Below are 23,370 nucleotides of genomic sequence, written 5' to 3'. Positions count from 1 at the left end.
CACTGAGCTGTAACTACAATTTTTGCTGTACCAGCTCTCTACCCAAACTGTGCATGCTTTCTGCTGTACCAATCTGAACAGTCTGTTTTGTTTCTATATACACCCTCTCAGCTGTGCTTTGTTAAATAGGAGGGGTTGGGTGGTCCTGTGAAGCCCATCATGTCTCATGTTTAAAGGTCGTTTTGTTCAAGAAGTGCTACACATTGGCAGTAGAGCCTGTACTATGTGCTTGTAGTCAGGAGTTTAGCAGGGAAAAAAAAAAACATTCCAGCACCTGGAATTGTCATACAGCGCATGGGACAGCAGGTGTCTCACTAGGCAGCCTCAAGCAAGGAGGGCAGAGTAAGAAAGGGGATGACACAGTGCAGTATCCGCAAAAATATGTTCTCAATGGAATATTTGTTTCCTTTGCATTATTTTGTGAAGATAATTTATGTTAAGACTGAAGCTGGTTATTTGGCAAGAGCTGGTCTGGTTTAGTAGGGAATATTAAATCCTTTCCAAAAATATTGAATACATTCTTAAATGCCTTTTTCACATAATAGCTTTTATGGTGATGGTTTTTTTTACTTTTCAAATTAACTAAAGCTTAATGATGAAATATGGTGCAGTGAATAATGAAGCTATTATTCATAATGTATTTTTACAGACATTAATATGGTTCAAAAATAAAAAAATTGAAAGATTAAAAATAAATAAATAGATTTTAGCTAACTAAATTACGTGGCTATGGCACTGACAGAAACAAAAAACCTTCAAGCCTTTTATGTCATTTACAAACATGTAACATAACAGAAACGATTTGTTCAAGATACCACATCGGGTCCATATACCATCTCCACTCATCTTCTGATTGCTTCACACCTGTTACCCCCAGATTTCACTAGCCAATGTTGGTGTCTGGCATTCTGTTGGCTCTGTAGCTGAATTGCTGTGCTATACATCCTCTGAAGCAGGCTGTTCCTCATTTTTATTGGTCTCCCACCCACATCATTTTACTCCAACCTGAATTTACAGTGGAAAGATTTTGGCTCCAGTTGCTGTTGCTATTACTGGGTGGCATGGTGGCCAGGGACATAATCCTTTAACCAGAGTGCTGTGACTGATTAAGATAACTATACTTAATCAGAGCTTCTTTAAAAATAAGTTCTATAATAAATGCATTGGCGAGACATGGCATGATTATTTCCATATTTATTATTTGCTTGTACTTATTGATTTCTTCAATAAAAAATCAAATATTTAGATCATTTTATGCACTTAATCTGCGTTCACATTCACACACATATGTCGATACAATGTCCATGCTACCATGTTATAGGTTGTTTTTTGATGAAGATTTTTAGTTTTGGGTTTGAACATTTAAAAACTCTGTGTAGCTGGACAGCTTCTCTTTTTCACATATTTATAAAGGTCCAGACATTTCACATTTTTTGATCATTCTAAATTGGAATTATCTAATTTTTTCCTGAATATGCAACCTTGGAAACATTGTACCTGCATTCCAGTCCTTATCCTCAGGTCATTGCTGTCACTGCACTACTGATTGCAGTAATCAGTTGGAGGCAGTCAATGGAATGCAACCAATTATGCAATTAAGGACCAAATGAAGAGCATGTTTGTTCAAGGGAGCAAGTAATTCCATGATAAATTGATATGATTATGGTGCAACAATGTGCTGACTGCTTAACAAGTGGCTTCAGAAAGTGCTGCCTTGACCTTTAAGACACTACATGTTAAACAAAAAACTGGGAAAAACTCATGGCCCTGCTCACAAGTGGCTTATTCCAATCACTTATTTCACTTACTCATTTTATCCGCCCATGCTTCCTTTCCTTGCATCTTTTCTTAGTATGGAAAGCCAAACGGGTCAAAAATACTTGAAATTGATGTCTGGAATCACATGTTCTCAATATGTTGTTTTTGTGATTTCTCAACGGGTTGACAACGTGTGATTCCATACAACAACTTCACACGTATTTAACCCATTTTGCCTTCTATACTTCCACACAAGAAAAGAAAGCGAGAAAGGATAAAATAGGCTATATAATGAGCCCAAAGTGCTCACAAAATCTGACATAGAGGCCACATTGTCCCAAAAAAGTCATAAATAAGAGGGGGCAGAAATTGATCTGGATAATATGCACATGATATTTCATTGAGATCGGAGATACGCCCTTCATAATGTGAATACAGCTTTTTGTCACCATTGAGTCACCATTGAAATGTAGATGGATAGTTTTTCATTCCCATGGTTTTTTCCTCTACCAATCAGAATAAGCTTGGATGTGCATATCACATTGGCTTTTCTGTTTTGAGGTGTCGTCATTTTTCCCTATTCACATTATCTTCTTCATGTTTTTCTCAGCTGCCCGAAATGTCACTAAATGCCATTGTACACTTCAAGAGCAAGAGCCACAGAAATTGCGATTCGTTTCTCATGAAACCTTTGCCTGCCATTAAAGATGTGTCTGGGGTAATCAATCATTGTCCGTCAGAAAGCTTTCTGTCAAACTGAGAGAGCTGTCGACAGGCCCTTCTACATGCACTCTGTCTAAATGAGAGCAAATTAGTTTAAGTGTCTAGTGAAATCATCTGAGCAATCCCTTATTGAAATGATGATAGATGTTGGATGTATCATTTAGGTAGAGGTAACAAGTAGATATTCTAAAATGTATTTTAAAATATACATATACCTATATCATTTTTGTGGTATTTTGCTTGGTAAAGATTCTTAGAGATCTGTTTTTTCAGTGGACGGTCAGAGTAACTGAGTAAATTCATTCAAAGCTTTAAAGAGCACTGTTTTTATAATTTCTCTTTTCAATTGCAGTTCTCAGCACTTTGTACAGTAAACCCCACCTTCTTCCACTCAGCATGATTTGTGCTGTGAAATCTCTTCCAGAAATTGGCCTGTATGCAAAGCCTCTATATTTCTAACTGACTATTTTTCTTGGCAGAATACAAACAGAACCATAATCTCCAGTGACACATGCGCACATATTTGCATGTTTTTTTTTGGATCTTGTTAGCCCTCTGTACATCCAGAGCTTATTTTCTGTCCTGTTGCAGTTTGGTTATCTACTGACCTGTATAGTGAGCAACACACACAAGGTAGACCTCAACGGTCCCAGAGGAATTCACCAGAAGCAACTGAACAGACCTTATGAAGCTGCCAGGTCACAGTATGAACAACTAATCCTCCCTCATTTAGAATGACCTCTTTTGTGTATGCACTCTGTATGTTTGTGTCTGTGGTGATTCTCTTTGATGAATACCTGAACGTGTGTATACATTTAAAAAGACAGCAAGGACGGAGCTGGGAAGAGTATACTTTAGGTGCTAAATTTAGTCTTCCATTTGTGCCTTTTTCACGCATTCATTGCGCTAAAGCAGTACTTTTTATCAATGTTTCATGAGAAACTGAAATTGCTTTTTTCTCATCCCCCTCGTGGAGAATGTTGAGAGGAACACTATGTGAGTAAACCAACGATGAATAAACTTCAGCGCGGGTGAGCAGAGAAGCTGTTATGGCGCTCGGGGTGGCTCTGGTGCTCAGGAAGAAGATGCTGCCGCCCCAGCACTTTTCAGTCCCATTAGAGCCGGTCTGCCAACTGTGCCTCATGCATGTTTTACTCCAAAATAAAAATAACCTACAAGATGCACCGCATAGGGAAATCAGTGACAGTGAAATGTCACAGAACAGTTTTCTTCATTTGGGCCCTTATCATGGTACCATAATGTGGTCACCATGGATACCATGCAAAACATGGAATCCGCATATTCACGTAAGGATGTATAATTTATTGTTCTGAACTTAACATTAAGAAATGAATAGAAATGAATACGGTCTAAGAAAAATAACTGTTTTGAGATTGTTGTGAGCATAGACAGGGTTAATTTCTTTTTAAGAAATTAAATGTAAAACTAATTTCATTCCTTAGATCTGCAGAGATTCTTCGTCCATTTTTTGTAATATTCACACATTACCTAGACATACTAGCATGATCTATGCCCCACCCCCCCCCCCCCCCTCCCCCGAATGAGAGTGGAAAGTGAGATATCTTTTAATTAAACTAATAACAAGTTGCATGTAGTTTTAGACACAATCTGGATATTAAATCTATAAATATAATACTACCATAATAATTGTAATTACCATGTTTAACCTACGTATATGCTCATTGCTTTCTATATATATTGGTCTCAATGCTGTTTTTATGTACTGTATACATTTTGGCAGGTATTGCCAGTAAGTATTTCATGCCAATAAATTTGAATTTGATTGAACTGATTTAAGAGCTCCCACATACAACCTAGAGACAGTTAAAGCACAGGTCTGTGCTCTCGTAACCGCAGAAACTGAGGCCAGTCTTAATTACCTCAGTGCTTAATCATGTTTCAGGCTGATGTGCTAACTTACATTTTTGTTTTTCAGCAGGACTGGAAGGAAACAGACAAACATAACATATCAAATTCATATTTTTTGAGTCTGTTTTCATGTAGATGTGCTGAAAAGCTGGACTGGACTAGGTTCTTCAATCGCAAGGTGACTCGAGCTCATGAAGGCATGATACGCGACAGTCCTTTGTTTAGTCTTTCCTCACCGGTCTGCTAGAGAGAGAAATGAAAAGAGCAATGATGAACGGCCACAGCCCAAAACGTAATTTGAACCTCATGACCCCACGGTGATGTGGTATAAATGGGATTTTGTTTGGGGGTGATGGTGCACCTTATCTGACAGGTGCATGACATGTGAGGGCCTGTCTGTCAGCTTCAGAATTCTTATTTTATGCATTGCTCTCTTATGCAGGTACAACCACAAGAAATGTACATACTTTAGTTATTTTATTGTACTGTTTGTGTATTGCCATCACAATGTTGTCAGTTGCTTTGTGTCTGTCAAATGAATGCATTATAGTAATACATATGGTACTTGGGGAACACATCTTATGTTATTTAATGAGTAAATAAATACTCAAAATCTTCAATTTAAATTAAATGTTGGCCTTACTGTATGTGATGTTCGTGTTGTCAATGTACTGCAATTGCATATCCGACTGAAAAAAACATCACAGAAATCTACATTTCTCACAGTATGTGTTAATTGTAGATCTGATGAAATCTGTATAAAAAATGTTTGTAATTAACTGGATTCCTGTGCTCACCAATGCAAATTAGGGCATTAATAATAACAGTATCTGTATCTTGATATTGTAATAACATGTAATACAATCATAGGGACATATAAAATTCACAACTGAGCATGAGTAAAGTAGACTGTACAGATTGACCTGTTTATTTTTGGAATGACTATCTGTCTGTGATGACCTGACTCTTTATGATGTTCTATTTTGCTTTATTAATTTCCCCTTATTCACCCCTAGATTTATTGCATTCTGCTATCGTGCTGGCCTATTAGTAGCACTGGAAATGGATTGTTCAAAAGCAAACAGTCGAGCAAGCATTTTACTGGTTTCTGGGGGGGAGCATGAGAGTTGTTGGCAGTGCAGGTTGATTATTGTATAACAAGTCTTTCATACATAATTAGCAAAGTTCTGATAAGCTTTCCTCAAGTTTAGATGACATTTTAACTTGAGAGATGGTGGGGCAGTTGAAAATCCATTGATTCTGGCAGCATGATGGGCCAATTGACTGAGAGATCCTCTGCTAGTCTCTGTCAGTAAGGTCTCTCAGAGTGAATCCATATCACAGGGCTCAAGGTTGGCAGTAGGATTAGGGCCAGTGTGGTCATGCTTTAGCCACAGCTATCCACTTGATGGGAAGTGAAACAGCCAGTGACCTTCAGTATTAGCCTCTTAGATAAGGTAGGATAGTGTTTTTTGCTTGTTGTTTTTAGATGTCTATGGTAGGTGGATCCTTTAGGAACACAAACACATTATCTTCCTAGTTAAGTGTTGGGTTGTCTGTCAGTGCAGTTTCAAGGTGAGTGTGGTACAAATGCATGAATTGCCATGCATGCCAACGCTGCCATGTGGCCCTGAAACACACAAAACAGAAACTGACAAAAACACTGCCACTGACACACAGGAGGAGTGCTGTCCATACTGTAGATCCCTATGAGAGCCACAAGCAGCATAGTGGTATCTCAAGGTCATGAGACAGGCATTGGGTCGTGCGGAGACAGACATTAACTCACTCAGATATTTTTTCATTTGATGTGTCCTTTTTTTCCTTCACTGTCTATCTCTCCATCTGTCTCACTCGGTCCATCTCTTAGTAGTAATTTCCCTTGATGGTTTGAGGCTTTTCAGAGTTCTTCCAATGCCAAGTAATTTCAGAAAGTCAGCACACACAGGAACAAAAAGCTATTTGGGAGGTGCAAGCAGGTCACCATTCAGAACCCAGAGGTGATTGGGTGGCATCTGCAGTTTAACATATCCATGTTGTGCGTTGGATGTATTTCACTGTCTGGCTGACGTGATAGAGACAGGTTTTCCTGGAACTTCCCTTCTACAGATCAGTGATCAAACTCGCAGGGGGCTGAGGTTTCCTGGAGTTTTGTGTGAGCTGACTTTTATCTGATACCTTTTGTACATTTTGTTAGGTGTAAGATAGGTGTAATTCTTGTTGGGTAACTTTGTGTTTCATGTCAGGTCCCCCTTGCAAAAGAGATTTCAATTTCAATGGGGTTTTCCTGGTTAAATAATGGTTAAATTAAAAAAAACCTTTTTGATAGGTTTCGAGTGCTGAGGATGATGCTGGGATTCCATTCAGAGGATTTCAATAAGAGACACTAGGGAAAGGTGCAATGACGAGGACAAAGGTACTACATCCCTTACAGCTTTATAAACCCTTTGAAACATTTAGATGTACATTTAGATATTGGGGGGAAATGTCCACGTAAATTCATATAAAATCATCATATAACATAGTAAATGGCCATGGAACACAAAATGGATTCAACAGGGATTCAATTCAATGATCAACACTGAGGATAGTGTCAACATTGGAGGGCCCAAATTGTGTCACAGTTGAGGATGTATTCCATATCAGCTTTCAATTTGATTTTTAATCTTTAAATGCAATACTGTTTTCTTGTCTTGTCTGGAAATTTATTTTTATTTTTTATTTTTCAAATGTGCCACAGAAAGAGAGACAGAGAAGGGGGGGGGGTGTAAGTGGTGGCACAGATCCCATTAGTACTGTGTCTGTCTCTTAGACAGGCACTCTGACTTATGGGTTTGGAGGAGAATAGGAAAAAACCTGCCAATCCTAGGAGACAGGCTTTATCCCCTTTGGCCAAATTTCTGCCTGGCCAGACTTTCTGCTGTGCTCCTCCACATCCTCCACCTATTTTTCCAGGGACCCTAGTAAACACCCACCTGATTGGAAAGCCAAGACTCATCACAAAGTTGCTCCCGGGATATAAGATGGGGTGGACAAAAGGGCAAGCGAAGGGCTATCGTATAGACTGCATCACAGCTTCTCCTCGTGGTGGCCCAGTATCAGACATCCTCCACAGAGGGTCCTGGTCAGAAGCCAAAGTAATGCACCAGGTACCCAATGTTCCAAAAATAACTCAATTTACCTCTGGACTGTGATGAATAAGAATGCAATACAAGTCAAATGATATGGTTACTTTTACATATGCATGGATACATACAAGATAAATGGCCATGATGGGGTTTTTTTTCCTTCTTCTTCAGAAAGGTCAATGAATTATTGATTAATCCAAGAATAAAAATACTTATATTCCCTATACTGGATGTTTTCCAAAGCAAACATGTTTTCAGATTTCTTGATGCTATGTAGTTGAAAAGTTTATCTATGTTTAGAGCAGGCCATAACATAACTAGAATGTTGGATTTCTTGTGCACATTAATATGGCATGGTCATAAAGTCATTGTTTCTGGAACTTCTTTATAGCTATGCAAAGTATTTTGCCATGTGAAATATAGGAAAATAATCAACACCTCTCAACCAATCAAAATCACATACTCATCCAAGTTGTGGTATAAATGTGCATATATGAGATGCATATCTCTGAGATATGATACTGGCTAATACTGTACATGTCCTAAGACCACAGGTGTATCCCAATACATCAGAAGCCAGTACAGGGTGCCTGTGTTTTCCAAGACCTCTGAGAACTGTACCCAGAAGAAATTAAGTCCTTACCTGAAAGTCAAGCATATACATGTCCCATGACCTCTGAAACACATTTCCCAGACCGGAGAATTCTGAGGTCTAATCTAATTCACCATGGCTAACAAATTGTATTAGCAGTCACCATACATTTAATACCTCCTTTGGAATATATTTTAATAAGATGGTTTGAAAATTGCCTGCATGTATATAGTACAAATAGCCTCATATGCAATAAGTGTGCATCCCTGTGGTTTATGCCTGGTTGTGCACCAAATGTGCACAACCAGGTAATAGTAAGAACACAGAAGACGTATGAGCAAATCATTTCTGGGTCTGTGTGGGTAAAAAAGGCAGTAGACCCACAGATGGTGAGAAGCTTCATGATAAATCTCCTGTTGTCATATATATATATATATATATATATATATATATGACACTCCTGCATTTATCTAAGAGAGAATGCTCTTAAATGGGAAGGCTTTGAATGGAAGGGGAGGTAATAGCAGCATCATCTTGAAGATTCTGTGCTAGACGCACATGTAAAGTCAAAGACATTCACTGAACATATACTTAGTTCTTCATCTCCATGGGAACAGCTGTTCTGTGCGTCAGGTTCTGTGGAGAAGGAAGTGAACCCTGGTTGCAGCTTCAGCCCTGGGTTACCGTGGAAACAATTTACAGAGCTCTTTTTCTGCCAATAAGGAAACACTACTGGCCCACTAATGGCCAAGGCTTAAATAGGGCCCCACCCCCTCTCACTGGGGAGAGATATAGCTTTAGTTTTAATATAGATACTTGTGCATTCTTTATTAAAGACATGCATTAATCATCCCACGTGTAGGGCCCCTGGGAATATGAAAGATTCTGTCTGACTTTCATAGATCCTGTCAATTATTTAAAATAACCTACCACTGCAGAGACAAGATTGGTTCACATCTCACATATGGAGCCCTGTATCACTGTACAATCCAATCTTAGCAACAACTGTGTGAACCAATGTGGCATCCAAGGAACATATTCACAAAATTATTTTTTTTATTCTCAAATTTTACCAAAATGAATGCAAGAGCTCAATGTGGAAAACAATTGTTATTCATTTCACAGATTCATCTAAACCACTGCCAATCTATTAATAAATGGCAATTGTCCCCTTTCCAGAGACTGGGGTAAAGTGATCTTGGACATGTTTCTGATATCAATTCAAAACTGAATGATTTCTGATTAAAAAAAACAGCAAAGATCCAGATTATTCATTATTTCTTATATATTTTCCTTACGTGTACTTTATTCCTGCAAAAGACAAATGCTATTTTTAAATTAGCTTAGTCAATACAATACAGTCCAGAGGGACTTGCATGGCTTACATATTATTCATTTATACAACAGGCTGAAAAATAAAGCTATTCTGGTACTCAGCTCAATACCCCTCCAAGGCTTCAAACTTGTTACATTTTTCTTAAAACTCAATTCTGCAACATCTCCTGAACCTTATTTTATGTCAGTTTAGGAATGGCTGTGGTGTATGGGTCTGAAAATATTATGCTCCCCCCCCCCCCCCCCCCGCAAGGAAATGAACCATCTCAACATCTTATCCTTTGCCATCAAGGGAGGGTTTGTAGGATACTTTCTTTTGCAATAATTTAGTAGTTACAGGGTAAAAACTATCGCCTCACAGCAAGAAGTTCCTGGGTTAGAATCTGGGGCCTGGGCCCTTCTGTGTGAAACTTGCATGTTCTCTGTTTGTCCATGTGGGTCTCCCCCACAGTCCAAAGACATGCAGGTAGGCTAAATGGACTCCACGTTTCCCATAGGTATGTGTGTATGAGTGAATGGTGTGTGTACCCTGAAATGGATCGGCAACCTGTCCAGGGTGTATTCCTGCCTCTTGCCCAATGCACAATGGATAGGCTTCAGCACCCCCTGCGACCCTGACCTTGATAAGCGGGTATAGATGATGAATGGATAGTAGTCAAATGCTTTGAGTTCCAAATGGTGCTGTCTTTTATATGCATTTGCATTGTGTTTTTAAAATTTTCTTTCAACTGATACCGATTTTTTTCCAAACAATTTCCCAAATCTAAAAATACCCTGCATCGCCCAGAGAGAAATTCTGAAATGAAAAATGAGATCAATGTGACAAATCATGCTTTGGGCATGTACAGCTGCCATAGGTAATGACTCACTTATATTGATTGATGACGTAACTGCTGATAGCAGCAGCAGAATTAATTTTGAAGTGAACAGAAGCATCTTATCCGGGGATATGTCATTTTTACATGGTGAAACCAAAGAGTATAAATGTCCTTAAATAAAATCTGCACTTTAACTACACATGAATTGTTTGATTACAAATCTAAAATTGTGGAGTACAGAGCCAAACCAAGATTAAAAAATATATTTGTCCCAAACATTATGGAACTCACTGTATATATTCCATACAGGCTTGGGGGTTCCTTGTCTTCTGTGCATTTTGGAAATCCACAGACAGCATGATTCACAAAAAAGTCGATATCCTTATTGTAGCAAAGGTCCAGCGAACATAATCCATTGCAGTTTTTAGTCTCAAAAACATACCCTGAAAATATTATGAAAAAAGTTCTTGAGATTATGCCTAAGAAGGTTGTTGTTTTAGAACAGAAATTTATTTTTCAATGCCTAAGTCTAAACAGAAGGCTTTGGAGGCATTTGCAGGCCTTGGAAATTATCACTTGTGGGAGTGAATATATTTGAGGACAGTAATAACAGCTTTGACTCCACAGCAGAAGACATTTCAATGAAGGGCTTGATCTCATTTTATATCAGTGAACGTCTATGCACATTCTCAAAATATTTTTATTATTATTCAGTATGCTTATACATAGTAGGCCTGACTTAATAATACATGTGGCACATGAAATTGTGTGATGTGTTTGACGTGTTGATGGAGATGGGGTATTTGACAAAAACTTAAATCACTGGACTAGTAAACTAGATAGCTAATATAGTTATTTTATACAATCTTCTGACCTCCTGCTGCCAGAGGTGAGAGCAAGGAGAGGGAGGTGGAGTGGGGGAGGGGAGGGGAGGGGGGGGGGGGGGGGGTAGCGAGAGGTGGATGGTGACAAGAAATGGGAAAGCAAGCTAATTTCAGTACAGTATACTTCTTCAATGAGAATACGGCATGCGATATGTAGTATTTCACACTTCTAAAGACCCATAATATAATTTGGTTACCAAGTGTAATTTTGGAGTCTCCAAATTTTGGAAACCTGCCTAAACATAGCTTATAAAAAAACCAATGCAGAATGCTAATTTACATGGCATTGTCATAAAATATGAACCAACATTTGTCCAGCATTGTGGCTGTGGCTCCATTTTGTTCTAAATCCCCCAAGAACACCCACAAGCAGCTGTATCCATTAAAACATTTCAGTCAGATGATAAAAAAAAATAAAAAAACTTTCATGTCCACTGTGTTAATTGTTTCAGTAATATTTGGAGGAATTCTTTCTTGGGAAAACAAACTTCCAAGGGTTACCTTTCAGATGAGACCAGGATTCTGCCTGTAATCAAAAGGGTTCAAGAATAGTAACCATTTTATTTTGGGTATGTCATTGTCATGCTTGTGTCAAAAAAAGGGGGTGCTACAGAAGAGGTTCAACTTCAAGTATAGAGATAAACACAACCATACAGTAAATAAATATATAGTGTTCGGTCAATCTATCCACACCGCCCGGATGTGTGTAGTAGAATGCACTAAAGACAGCAAGGGTAGAAAGAGCATTCAAGATCTTGTCCTCCTTTCGATGCAACACACTGTTTGAGGCAAAATACCAGCTCTCGTGCAAGACTGATTCAGCACTTGGCTTGCCAGACAGCACCGGCAACGATGGAAGGATTATATCGACAAGAACATAAACATACACAAAAATCCGCACTCCCATCGTTGACCACAAGTAAGGCGGAGTACAACGGCGTATCACAAACATTATTTCCAGCGATTTATCTTCGCATAAAGCGGTCTGGTTAAATACTTCCTTTAAAAGCCGTGCATACCGTCTGAAGACCAAGACAAAGGGATTTCCAGTCACTTTGAAACAATCGCACGATGTGTGCCGAGGACAGAAGGTTGCCGAGATGCGTCGCAAACCCTGCCATAGCCTGCTAACAAACACGCGACGCAGAGGAATAGCCGGGATAATCACACCAGTGAAAGGAACGCACCTGTGTAGGCTGGTTCGTGACTGAGTTGCGCGGAATTTTGCTCAAGTGTTAAATACTAAATCAACTTCTACATTAAGTGGACGACGATTCTTATAAATATGTGCAATACGACAAAAAAAAGATTAAATACGTGAAATTGTTAGCTATTTATACAGTCATCCATATGAACGGGGTGATGCTGGTGGAAAACCGCAATTGATGCGCCAAACCAGTGCATTGCCGAGGTATTCTTTTGTTATTTTCTGGAGCAACTGAGGTTGACAATGCGAATTGATCAGTTGTCTACATCGTATCATTTACATCAGTCAGGTTTCATTATTTGGTATGGAAAAATATGGATTTGTTGATAGGGCTGTATTAAGTGCGCGTTCAGGAGATGTTAAATGATTATATGACACAGCGAGAAATGTGCAGCGACGTGACTGCTCGTATGTCAACGTTGTAAACTTCAGTATGAAGATCGCAGCGATGTTTTAGTGTACTAAATGTGTTGTACCCTATGGTGTTCTGCTCTTTTTGACTGAATAGTTGTTTGTATAAGTGATTACATATTCGGCAAATATAGCCAACATAAAACAGTCGTGACACTTTTCTGCATTCTGTTTTCCTCATCGCCTATATATTTTTTTGGAACGCTTACCGTTTGCAACAGTAATTGTGTACGCCTCTGACATCGGTTTTAAAGAGTCTCTTACGTATCTGCCTGGATTCCTGCGTTTTTTCCCGTTTAAAAAAAAAATATATATAATAACATTTTAGCGACAAAATCGGTCTTACTTTTTACTATAAAAATTGTGTGTATGTTTTGGTAATATACGTAATGTAAATACAACTGGATACAACGTCTTACAGATTTTCTTCAGTAATTTCGTAGCTATATTTTTGATAGGTAATTCGCTATTTATTTTGGGGATGTGCAAGAGAATAAGCATGCTGCCAATAATCAAAATGTGGCAGTGCCTGACCACGGAAACTTGAGAGGAACTGATCTTACTCAAGGCACCGCTAGGCCTTGCGTTTTACACTCTGATATCGGGTTTCCCTATGATAGAACCCCCCGATGGTGGTGTCTCGGCGGTGGGAGAGGCTCGGATCCCGCAGGCCTTTCCTCTCCCTCCCGTTGTGGCTGCAGTCTAGAATGTTGCGGCAGGTTTTGCGTGAAGGGCTGAGGACGTCTTTCTACAAACTCGGCCACTTTGTAGCCAACCACCCGGTGTTCTTCTTATCTGCTCCGGTGCTCGTCTCCATCCTGCTGGGAGCCAGTTTCAGCCGCTATCGCGTCGAAGAAAACATGGAGCACCTATTGGCCCCCAAACACAGTCTGGCCAAAATAGAGGGCAAACTGGTGGACAGCTTGTTCCCTGTCAACAGATCCAAACACACTCTTTATTCAGATCTCCAGACTCCAGGGAGATACGGCAGGGTGATTGTCACCACAGGCCGGGGGAACGTATTGGACCAGCATCACGTCGATCAAATTCTGGAGGTACGAGGTATTTTAAGGCTGTATACAGCTATGTCTTTGATTTTCTTATTATACAATGTAATTAACCACTGTAAAAAATAACACAATTGAGAATATAGAAAGAGAAGCAACACGTATTTGAAATACCCTCATAAAATTGAATAAATAAGAATATATCATTTTTTCCTCAGATTTCTCTATTAACTGCTCTCTTATTGTCAATGTAGGCCTACTTAAAATTAACAGCTATTAATTAGCTACACTGAATTAGGAATATGATAGAAAATTTACAGTAACTTCCTGTCAGCAATTAGCTTATAAGTTGTTGTAATACACAGTATGTTTACTGTAATAACAATTACAGTACTGGAATTACTACTGTAGCTATTTCTGGGGCCTGTCCTTGCATGAATTGGGTAAGAGGCAGGAATACACTATGGACAGGTCACCAATCCATTGCAGGGCACATGTACCATTCACTCAAACCTACAGGCAACCTTAAAGTCTCCAATTAGCCTAACCTGCATGTTTTTGGACTGTGGAAACCAGAGTAACCCCGGGAGAAAAAACACATGAACAATGGGCAAAAGAAACTTCCACATGGGATTCAAACCTGGGACCTTCTGGCTTGATGTATTTCATTTGCATTTTAATTATGATAGGGTTGTGTCATGTATGGTATGGAAAATAATATGGACTTTGCACTTTTCAAATTGTCAGATGAAGTCTGTAAATTTGTACTTTACTTCAAAACAAAAGAAGAGTTACTCAGTATTGCAAACAATTGTATTAACTATGGCATTTCCAATTAAGGAAAGATAACTGGAGGGTGTATATGGCTTAAACCTGCTTGCAGCACTCCTTGGGTCCTCCACTGGGGTCACTAGCACAATCACTAATGCAGCTTTTATTCAGATGCCTCCAGGATGGCAAGACCTTTACCCCTCTTGCTAACTGTGACATCCTTTTTCTTTTTTGTTGTTATGAAATTGGAAGTTTAAAAATGGGATCCGTTTCAAAAAAGTAATCTCTTTGTTCCATCCACAACAAAAGCAGAGTATAATGTCCCCAGGGTGAGGGGTTATGGTCAGAAAAGATTCTGGTTTGCCTGAAAAATGGAAACTCTGAGACTGGAAGCCCTGCACACCCAGGGGAAAGCGCATTTCTGTAGCCCTCCACAAAATACCTCAGTGCCAATACAGAATAGATGCTGACCTGTCTGGCTCAGTAACCTTCAAATCTCCTTTTTAAACCAGATTAGGCTATCAAGTGATAGCTTCATGTCTCCTGTCTTAGCAAAAGAGAACAAAACAGTGGTGTGACCTTATGAGTAGGACCACCAGTTTGTCTCAGTTTTCTCACATTTTCTCACTTTCTTCTGCCAACAAACAAGCTTTTTTATTAAACCATGTTTCAAAAAATTATTTTGATTGTACCTCTTGGTTGTACTTCCCCTATGTTCATAAAGTAATTACCTCTAATTTAGCACAGACGAGTATTGACGGGGATGTTTGCAAGCAACAGTCGCATGTTAAATTAAGAGTGATTATTTGGGAGAGTGGACATGCAGTATTTTGAAACATATTAGTTTAGGTTTAGTAAATACATTAAAATGAGAGCAGTTACATAACTCAAACACATACATAACGGGTACTGTTGCTCTCATTACCTAAAAAAATGCTTTTTGTATTTTGTGCATTTGATGTGCCATCCATGTTCACTTTCCTTCCTTTCACCCTCCCCGTGTTAAGTCAGATACAGTTTTTTATATAAATGTCAGAATTAGCCACTCATTAGCCATTTCACTGTGCCCTTCGAGTGCCTACAGGGAGTCCTGGAGGATTGCACTAGTAACAATTAAAACACTAGCTGAAATCCCTGCAGGTTATGTGACTGAGACACACCAGGTGCCCCTACTCCTGAGGAAGAGGCTCGTTCAGTACGTACAGCTGCTTCTGTCCTGTAACTATCTTCATTTATTCATCCTCCAAGTGATGCAGCTTTGTAGATCAAAGTTCATCTGGATTTGATTCAAGAAAAAATGACAATCCAACCTCAGCTCTCCTGCAGTACTCTTCAGAGGGTGCCGCAAACAGAACAAAACTCTGGGAACAGAAGTTGCAGCACTTTTTAACCATGAAGACCACCAACATGTTCTCAAATGAGTTAAGCCTTCAGATGCACATGGAAGGAAAAACAGCCAGCTTCAATGCTGGTGCCAAAAAAAGTCTACCAGGGCTTTATAATCCTGCCTACAACATCTTGTACTGGAGCCGTTGGAGGTTCCCCATCCTCAGCCACCAACAAAAAAACCATAACTCTTGGTTCAATTAATTACCGAGATCAAAGGCTACTGTATGTTCTCAAATAGGCTTTGAGCGAGGTCATCTTTCTAAAAATTCCATGTTTTTATGTGTATCATATGCTTAGCACTTTATGTAATTGTCTTGAATATTTGAATCCGAAAGACCATGGGACATTCAACAAGAAATCGGAGATATCTTTTTACAGACTGCCAAAAGCAAAGACCTTCAAAATCTTTACGCAATAATATTAAAATAGTCTGCTGTTGTTGGATGGCAAGGTAACCTAAAGAGCTCAGACATAAGAAACGGTTATCTTTTCTTTAGTTTGGTGATGTACCACTGCAGTCAGCCCAATGCTCAGGTGTGTGACCGTTTGATAAAGGTGTAGCTCTGTTTTGAGTACACTCCATTTCCAATTCAAATCTTTTCAGGAATTAAACTGACATTAAACCCATGGATGTTATTTGAACATTTTTCCAGTGAATTGATTGAAATTTAAATAATTTTCAGAATTTACTGAATCGAAATGGACTTCGACCTTGGAGTGTTGAGTCTATTGCTCACAGGCAGTCTGGGAAAAATGTTGTGTAGCTCCCCATTGCCTTGTCAGAGGCCATTGTCAACAGAGATAATGATTTTCCCACATATGAAGGTGGCTAGCTACGGGATGAGTCACCTTTCTGTTTTCCTCAGCATCCAAAAGAAGTGTAAAATGTGCATAATTAAGCCTTATTGCATAAGGTTCTTATTTTCACAGAGAGGGAAGATGAATTCATGAAGAAAGCATAGGAATGGGTATGAAAAGAGAGGATTGATTGACATGTTGTGAGGGAGAAAGAGAAGTATAGATTAGGTCTGCCTAATTTTTTATGCAGGTGCAAACAGGCTCAAGGTCCCTCTCTTTCCAGTCGATGTTTTGCATTTTGAGCACCAAAACATCTGAAGGAGAGACCTTGTCTTCTGCCCCTCCCTGCCTCACAAAGGGTAGCTCTTAGAAGAGGGGCTGGTTGATTTTAAAGCTCCTGTGTTCTGTGTTCCAGCTCCACAGTGCGGTCACTATGATGCAGGTGCACGTGCTGGGCTTCAACTACACGTTCGCCCACCTCTGCCTGCTGGACGACAACAGCAGCTGCATCGTGGACGACATCCTGCACGTGCTGGAGGAGCTACGGGCGGCGTGGGCCTCCAACCGCACTGCCCCGCCCCTGCGCTATCCCATCACCACGCTGCAGGACGGCCGCGAGGCGTACATCGGGCACCAGCTGGGCGGGGTGCAACAGGGGGGGCGCAAGAGCGTCCGCTCTGCCCGGGCGCTGCAGCTCACCTACCACCTGCAGGCGGCAAGCCCCCTGAACGACATGGTGGCCACGCGCTGGGAGGCGCAGTTCTGCCGCGCCCTGGAGCGCTATCAGGCTAGCCACCCCGAGATCACCCTGTACCCCTTCACCTCCTCCTCCCCACAGCGGGACTTTCAGAAGACCACCAAGGTGTCGGAGTGCCCTCTGCTGGTCAGCCTGTGCCTGTGCGTCTCGCTGGCCGTACTGTGTTGCTCCATGAGGGACTGCGTACGGACCAAGCCCTGGCTGGGGCTCCTGGCTCTGGTCAGCGTCGGCCTGGCTACCCTCACCTCTGCTGGCATTATCAACCTCGCCGGTGGCAAATACAACTCTACCTTCCTGGGAATCCCCTTCATCATGCTGGGTGAGACTCAGACTTCACTTTCTTACATCCATTTATCCATTCAGCCATTTTGTTGAACCTGCGTGTCATGCTACAGTAAGTGAGTATTTCATTCATTCACTCAGTCACCCATTTATCCCCTCAGGTTGAGTTTCCAGTGTGTGATTCATTTATTCATGAGCTCCATTTACACTGCATGCTTCATCTGTGAGCCAGGGACGGATCTAAAAAGTATTTATGCTGACACATACATACACACATACCCACTCCACCTCTAGGGGCCCCCTAGATCTACTTGTGGCTAGAAAATCTTTCCCTGTTATACCTCCTTAGCTCCACCCCTGCTGTGAGCAGCAGTAGTTGACTGCTCTGGCAGGGGGGATGAGAAGTGGTAGAAGGTCTGGGAAGAAGAAAGAGTTTATTAGAGGGCAATGTAATTTTTTAAAGATCTTGCAAAAATCCATTCTTCATAAAGGACATCTTAGAGTCAATATTAAAGTAATGGTCTTATATTAAAGTGATGGTCCGTGGGTATTTTTAAACCTCTTTTTGTCATTTATCCTTCAGGGAGAACCATCTTACAGTATTCATATAAATACATATTCCTGTTACAAGGGATATAGAAGATACACTGAAATCTTTGGAACCTTATTCTAATTACACAAAAGTGATGACCCAGGGGTACTCCCCCCCCTGCCCCCCGCCCCCCCACTCAGCAATGCCCTGGATGTGGGTGAGGGTGAAGTGAGTGTGGGTGTTTTAGAGGTCAGTTGGGTTTCAAAGACAGGATACATTCAGAGGGCTAGTGCTGGCAGGGCCTGGAAGGTTGTTATCCCTCCAGAGGGTCAGCTGACCTCATATCCCTGGCTGCAGGGATACAGAGCAGACATAGCTCAAGTAAGATGCTAATAAAAATGTGCTGTAGTAATTACAGTACAAGGACCATCCACCAGTACAATAGCACTTATCTCTACATGCCAGAAGCCATTCATTTAAGAATCAATTTCTCACAGGCGCATTCATCCGCGAATGGGCTTGCGTGCTAGTGTAGAATGCGTGGTGAATGGGGGCGACGGGGGAGTTCAAGCTGGGGGCAGGGGTGACTGGGGGAAAGGGAGGCTGGGGTAGGGGGGACTGGGGGAAGGGGAGGCTGGGGCAGGGGGGACGGGGGGAAGGGGAGGCTGGGGTAGGGGGGACTGGGGGAAGGGGAGGCTGGGGGCAGGGGGGGACTAGGGGAAGGGGAGGCTGGGGGCAGCGGACAAGCTCTTATTTTGCGCTCTTAATGCGTACATCCCAGGGCACTTGACAAAAAATGAAAATTAAAAAGGGGAGAATGATGCTGTTCTTACACTGTCCAACATCCCTGCTGCCTGTATGATTCCAGTTGTGCTCTAACATGATCCCACTGCAGCTCTGTAGTTTCCATTGCCTGAGTATGTGCAGTCGAGTGCTGCCATTGCCATAACATTTTCCTTGATTTGTTTGTTTGTTTATTTGTGTGTGGTGTGTGTGTGTAAATTGGTAAAATGAAAAAAATGTTCTTGTATTATATGTGAAATCTCAAGTGCAGAACTGCTGCAAGTGCAGAATCTCCACACAATATCAGAATATGCAAGAAATATTCTGATATTATGCTTCTTGAATATACTGTATATTCAAGATATATTCTGCTTCTTACCAGGTCATGGGCTGCTCGGGACTTTTGAGATGCTGTCATCATGGCGACGGACACGGGAGGACCAGCACGTGAAGGAGCGCGTGGCGGCAGTGTTCTCGGACTGCATGCTCCCATTCACCGCCAGCACTGCCTTGTACCTGGTCACCTTCGGCATAGGCGCCAGCCCCTTCACCAACATCGAGGCTGTGCGCCTCTTCTGCCAGAACACTTGCATCTCTGTGCTCTTCAACTACCTCTACATCATCACCTTCTATGGCTCCAACCTGGTCTTCACCGGCTACATGGAGAACAACTACCAGCACAGCCTCTTCTGCAAGAAAGTGCCCAAACCCGAGCTGCTGCTCCAGAAGCCGGCCTGGTATCGATTCCTCATGTACACGCAGTTCAACGAAGAGGCATCTGAGCTGGGGGACCTGCGCACGTACGAGAGTCACCTGCTGGTGGCCTTCATGAAGCGCTACTACTGCGGGTGGATCACCAACACCTACGTCAAGCCCTTTGTAGTCCTCTTCTACCTGGTCTATATCTCCTTCGCGCTGATGGGCTACCTGCAGGTGAGCGAAGGCTCAGACCTCAGCGGAGTGGTCGCCACGGAGACCAGCACCATCACCTACACCAAGGCCCAGCAGAAGTACTTCAGCAGCTACAGCCCCGTCATCGGCTTCTACATCTACGAGTCCATCGAGTACTGGAACGCCAGCGTGCAGGAAGACCTGCTGGAGTACACCAAGGGCTTTGAGAGAATCTCATGGTTCGAGAGCTACCTGGGCTACCTGCGCAGCCTCAATGTGAGCACCAGCCTGCCCAAGCGCGACTTCACCGAGCGCCTCCGCTCCGGGTTCCTCAAGCAGCCGCAGTTCCTGCACTTCTCAGACGACATCATCTTCGGCCGCCTGGCGGACAGCGAGGTGGACGTGGTGGCCTCCCGCATGTTCCTGGTGGCCAAGACCACAGAGAACAAGCGCGAGGAGATGCACGTCCTGCTGGACACCCTGCGCAAGCTCTCGCTTACCTCCCGCATCAAGTTCATCATCTTCAACCCCTCCTTCGTCTACATGGACCGTTACGCCTCCTCGGTGGGCGCCCCGCTCAAGAACTCCTGCATCGCCGCCCTATTCCTCCTCTTCTTCTCCGCCTTCCTGGTGGCCGACTCGCTGGTCAACGTGTGGCTGACGGTGACCGCGGCCTCGGTGGAGTTTGGCGTCATCGGGTTCATGACCCTGTGGAGGGTGGAGCTGGACTGCGTCTCGGTGCTGTGCCTGATCCACAGCGTCAACTACGCCGTGGACTCGTGCGGCCCGCTGCTCTCCACCTTCGCTCTGGGGCGTGAGTGCACCCGCACGCGCTGGGTGAAGCTGGCGCTGGAGCGCCACGGCGTGCCCGTGCTGCAGAGCTGCCTGTGCCACGGCGCCGCCCTGCTGCCCCTGGCCGCCGTGCCCTCCAACCTCACTGGCACCCTGTTCCGGTGCCTCTTTCTCACCGCCTTCATCACCCTCTTCCACTGCCTGGCCATTCTGCCTGTACTCCTGACCTTCCTGCCGCCCTCCAAGAAGAAGCGGAAAGAGAAGAAAGGGGTGGAGAGCAGGGACGAGATCGAGTGCGTGGAGATGGTGGACAGCACACGAGTGGTTGACCAGATCACCACAGTCTGAGAGGTGCTTGCGGACTTCACGGACCAGGTCACCAAAGTCTAACAGAGGCTTGCAGGGTTGGAGACCAGTCACAAGTAGAATGCATATTCTAGAAAAGGAAATGTGCATGGGGAAGTTATGATGAGAGAATGGGCTAGCCGCGTAAGCCAGGAAAGTCCTGTTGCTGCAGGTGCAAGAGCAGTGATGTTAGATTGACAGTTGTCACCAGTTATGAATAGTCTGGATGAGTGAAAGGTTATACTTCAATTGTCATGAGAAACAATTGTGAGAGAGAATGCAACATCTCCTTTACTCCCTTCAGTCTGATGAAAGGATGGTTGAGAGAATTTTGCTTCTGGGTCAAATAGACAGGCTATTACAAAGGGATATGCGGGTGATGGCATCAAACGGTTCTTCTCTGCAGGAATCAGAGATGACAAAGGTTATCTTGAGTGGAATAAGGATGTTTTCAGATTTATTTCACTGCCAGTTTTATCACCTCCCTCTGATGTAAGAATAGATTTTGTTTCTGGTAACTTCCCCAAATCTCCAATCTTTCCTTTATTTATGTTTCAGATGTGTGTCTCGTGCATGACTCATGTAACATTTCAAAACAGAGCAAGAAAATGACAATAGCCATTTTGCCAGCCTCCCACTCCCTTTGATTCTCACATACACGGCTTCTGTCAGTTCTCATCTCTCTATTCAATATGTTTCTATCCACTCACCCTTTCTGTCTTTCTCACTGCCGTCACACACATACAGGGCCACCGGGTAAAATTCCCAAACCTACACGTTCATTACACATTGGGCCCCCCCCTCCTCTAGGGCTCAGGACAACGTACCTGGTTATACCCCCCCTAAACAGTGGCCCTACACACACACACACACACACACACTCACACACGCTATGGGTATTGTGACTATTTCCTTCCTACTCCCTGTAGGGGAGGGGGGGTTGGGCGGGAATCTAAAAGATGTGACTGAGAACGTATTAAATTACATATTTTATTAAATGAATGTAATGTGATTCTTATGCAGCATTGTGATTATCTTCTTTTTTTTTTCTTTGGTAAGAGTCATATTTTTATGCATTGGTATATTGAATGACTGTTCACCTAATTCTTAGGAATATTTATTGATCAACATGGAATCTATGAAAGGTAACTGAATCAGTAAATTATTTTTCACTATCATGCAGTTTGACAAGTACTGTCTCTATATTGAAAAGTAAACGGTCAGTATTCAGAAGAATTTCCTATCATATATTTCTTATGCTTTGATATCAGCATGTGATATTTCCCTTCTCCAATGTACAGTATGACCGATGAGCAGGCATGTGATCTATTACTTCTTGCAACTCATTTATTTCATATCTCCACATGATTCTTATAATTGTGCCAAAGCTGTCCTGCACTTAAACATTTTAATCGGAAATGCAAACACTGAAACCTTATACATAGATTAATCCTGCCTCTAGGACTAGAATTCATTGCTGAACACCCTTGTGTCTGTTAACATAAAAGGCAGTACACAATTGGTGTAAACGGACATTCCACAAAAGCCAAAAGCCCTCTTTTACGAGACTGCTAGTTTTGGCTTTCTTAGATACTGACACGCTTGAATGACTTGTCAGTATGGCGGCATATTATAGTGAAAGCAGGCAATGAACAGTGTTACTCTTGAAATGGAACTGTGCATTAAAACATACAAGGTATGCAATGCCCCCTAGTGGTTGGTGGTCAGTTTTAGATTTTCATCTCAATATTCTGACTTTTCTTTCCTCACATAATATATTTTGTGCCCTCTTCCAACTGTATGTCTGCTCTTATGATGAATATCCCTCCTCCTTTTCCTCTTACTTTTTCAGCCCAACTAGTCCATCTCACTCTCCTTTATCTCCCTCCATCTATTTTCAATATCATTCTGTTTCTCTGTTTCTCATTATCTCTTTAGTATCTCTCTCTCTCTCTCTCTCTCTCGCTCTCTCTTTCTACCTCTGGTGGATAACAATAACATGTATACATCTGAAGAGACAGAGGTACTGGACTGACAGGAAGTACAGCAGATATGGTCTGGGGAGGTGGCCCATTTGCTGTGTCATTGTTCATGCTCCAATGGCAGATGCTTCCCTCAGAGGTGGCCGATGATCTGGTGGACCCTGTACTTATGACAGACAGGAGAGAGGAGTACCAACGTGTTTTTCAGGAAGCTCCGGTGCTGAGTGGAGCAGTCAGTGTGGGAGTGAGGGTGGGTGGTAGCAGGGACAAAGCATACAGCCCAACAACAGCTTTG

General features: G+C 42.1%; 1 protein-coding gene across 1 annotated transcript; it reads left to right on the top strand.

Moving 5' to 3' along the window:
• The first annotated feature begins 11,747 nt into the window (after positions 1 to 11,747).
• Positions 11,748 to 22,806, top strand: LOC135263136 (patched domain-containing protein 1-like). The gene is made up of 3 exons (XM_064350797.1): positions 11,748 to 13,801; positions 17,127 to 17,787; positions 19,448 to 22,806. The coding sequence occupies exons 1-3, from the start codon at positions 13,376 to 13,378 to the stop codon at positions 21,094 to 21,096; spliced, it is 2,736 nt and encodes a 911-aa protein (XP_064206867.1). The 5' UTR covers positions 11,748 to 13,375; the 3' UTR covers positions 21,097 to 22,806.
• The last annotated feature ends 564 nt before the right edge of the window (positions 22,807 to 23,370 follow it).

Source organism: Anguilla rostrata, chromosome 9, assembly GCF_018555375.3.
Source record: "Anguilla rostrata isolate EN2019 chromosome 9, ASM1855537v3, whole genome shotgun sequence".
Taxonomy (NCBI): domain Eukaryota; kingdom Metazoa; phylum Chordata; class Actinopteri; order Anguilliformes; family Anguillidae; genus Anguilla; species Anguilla rostrata.
Note: the sequence above shows the minus strand (reverse complement) of the source record. Positions and strands in the feature narration are given on the sequence as shown.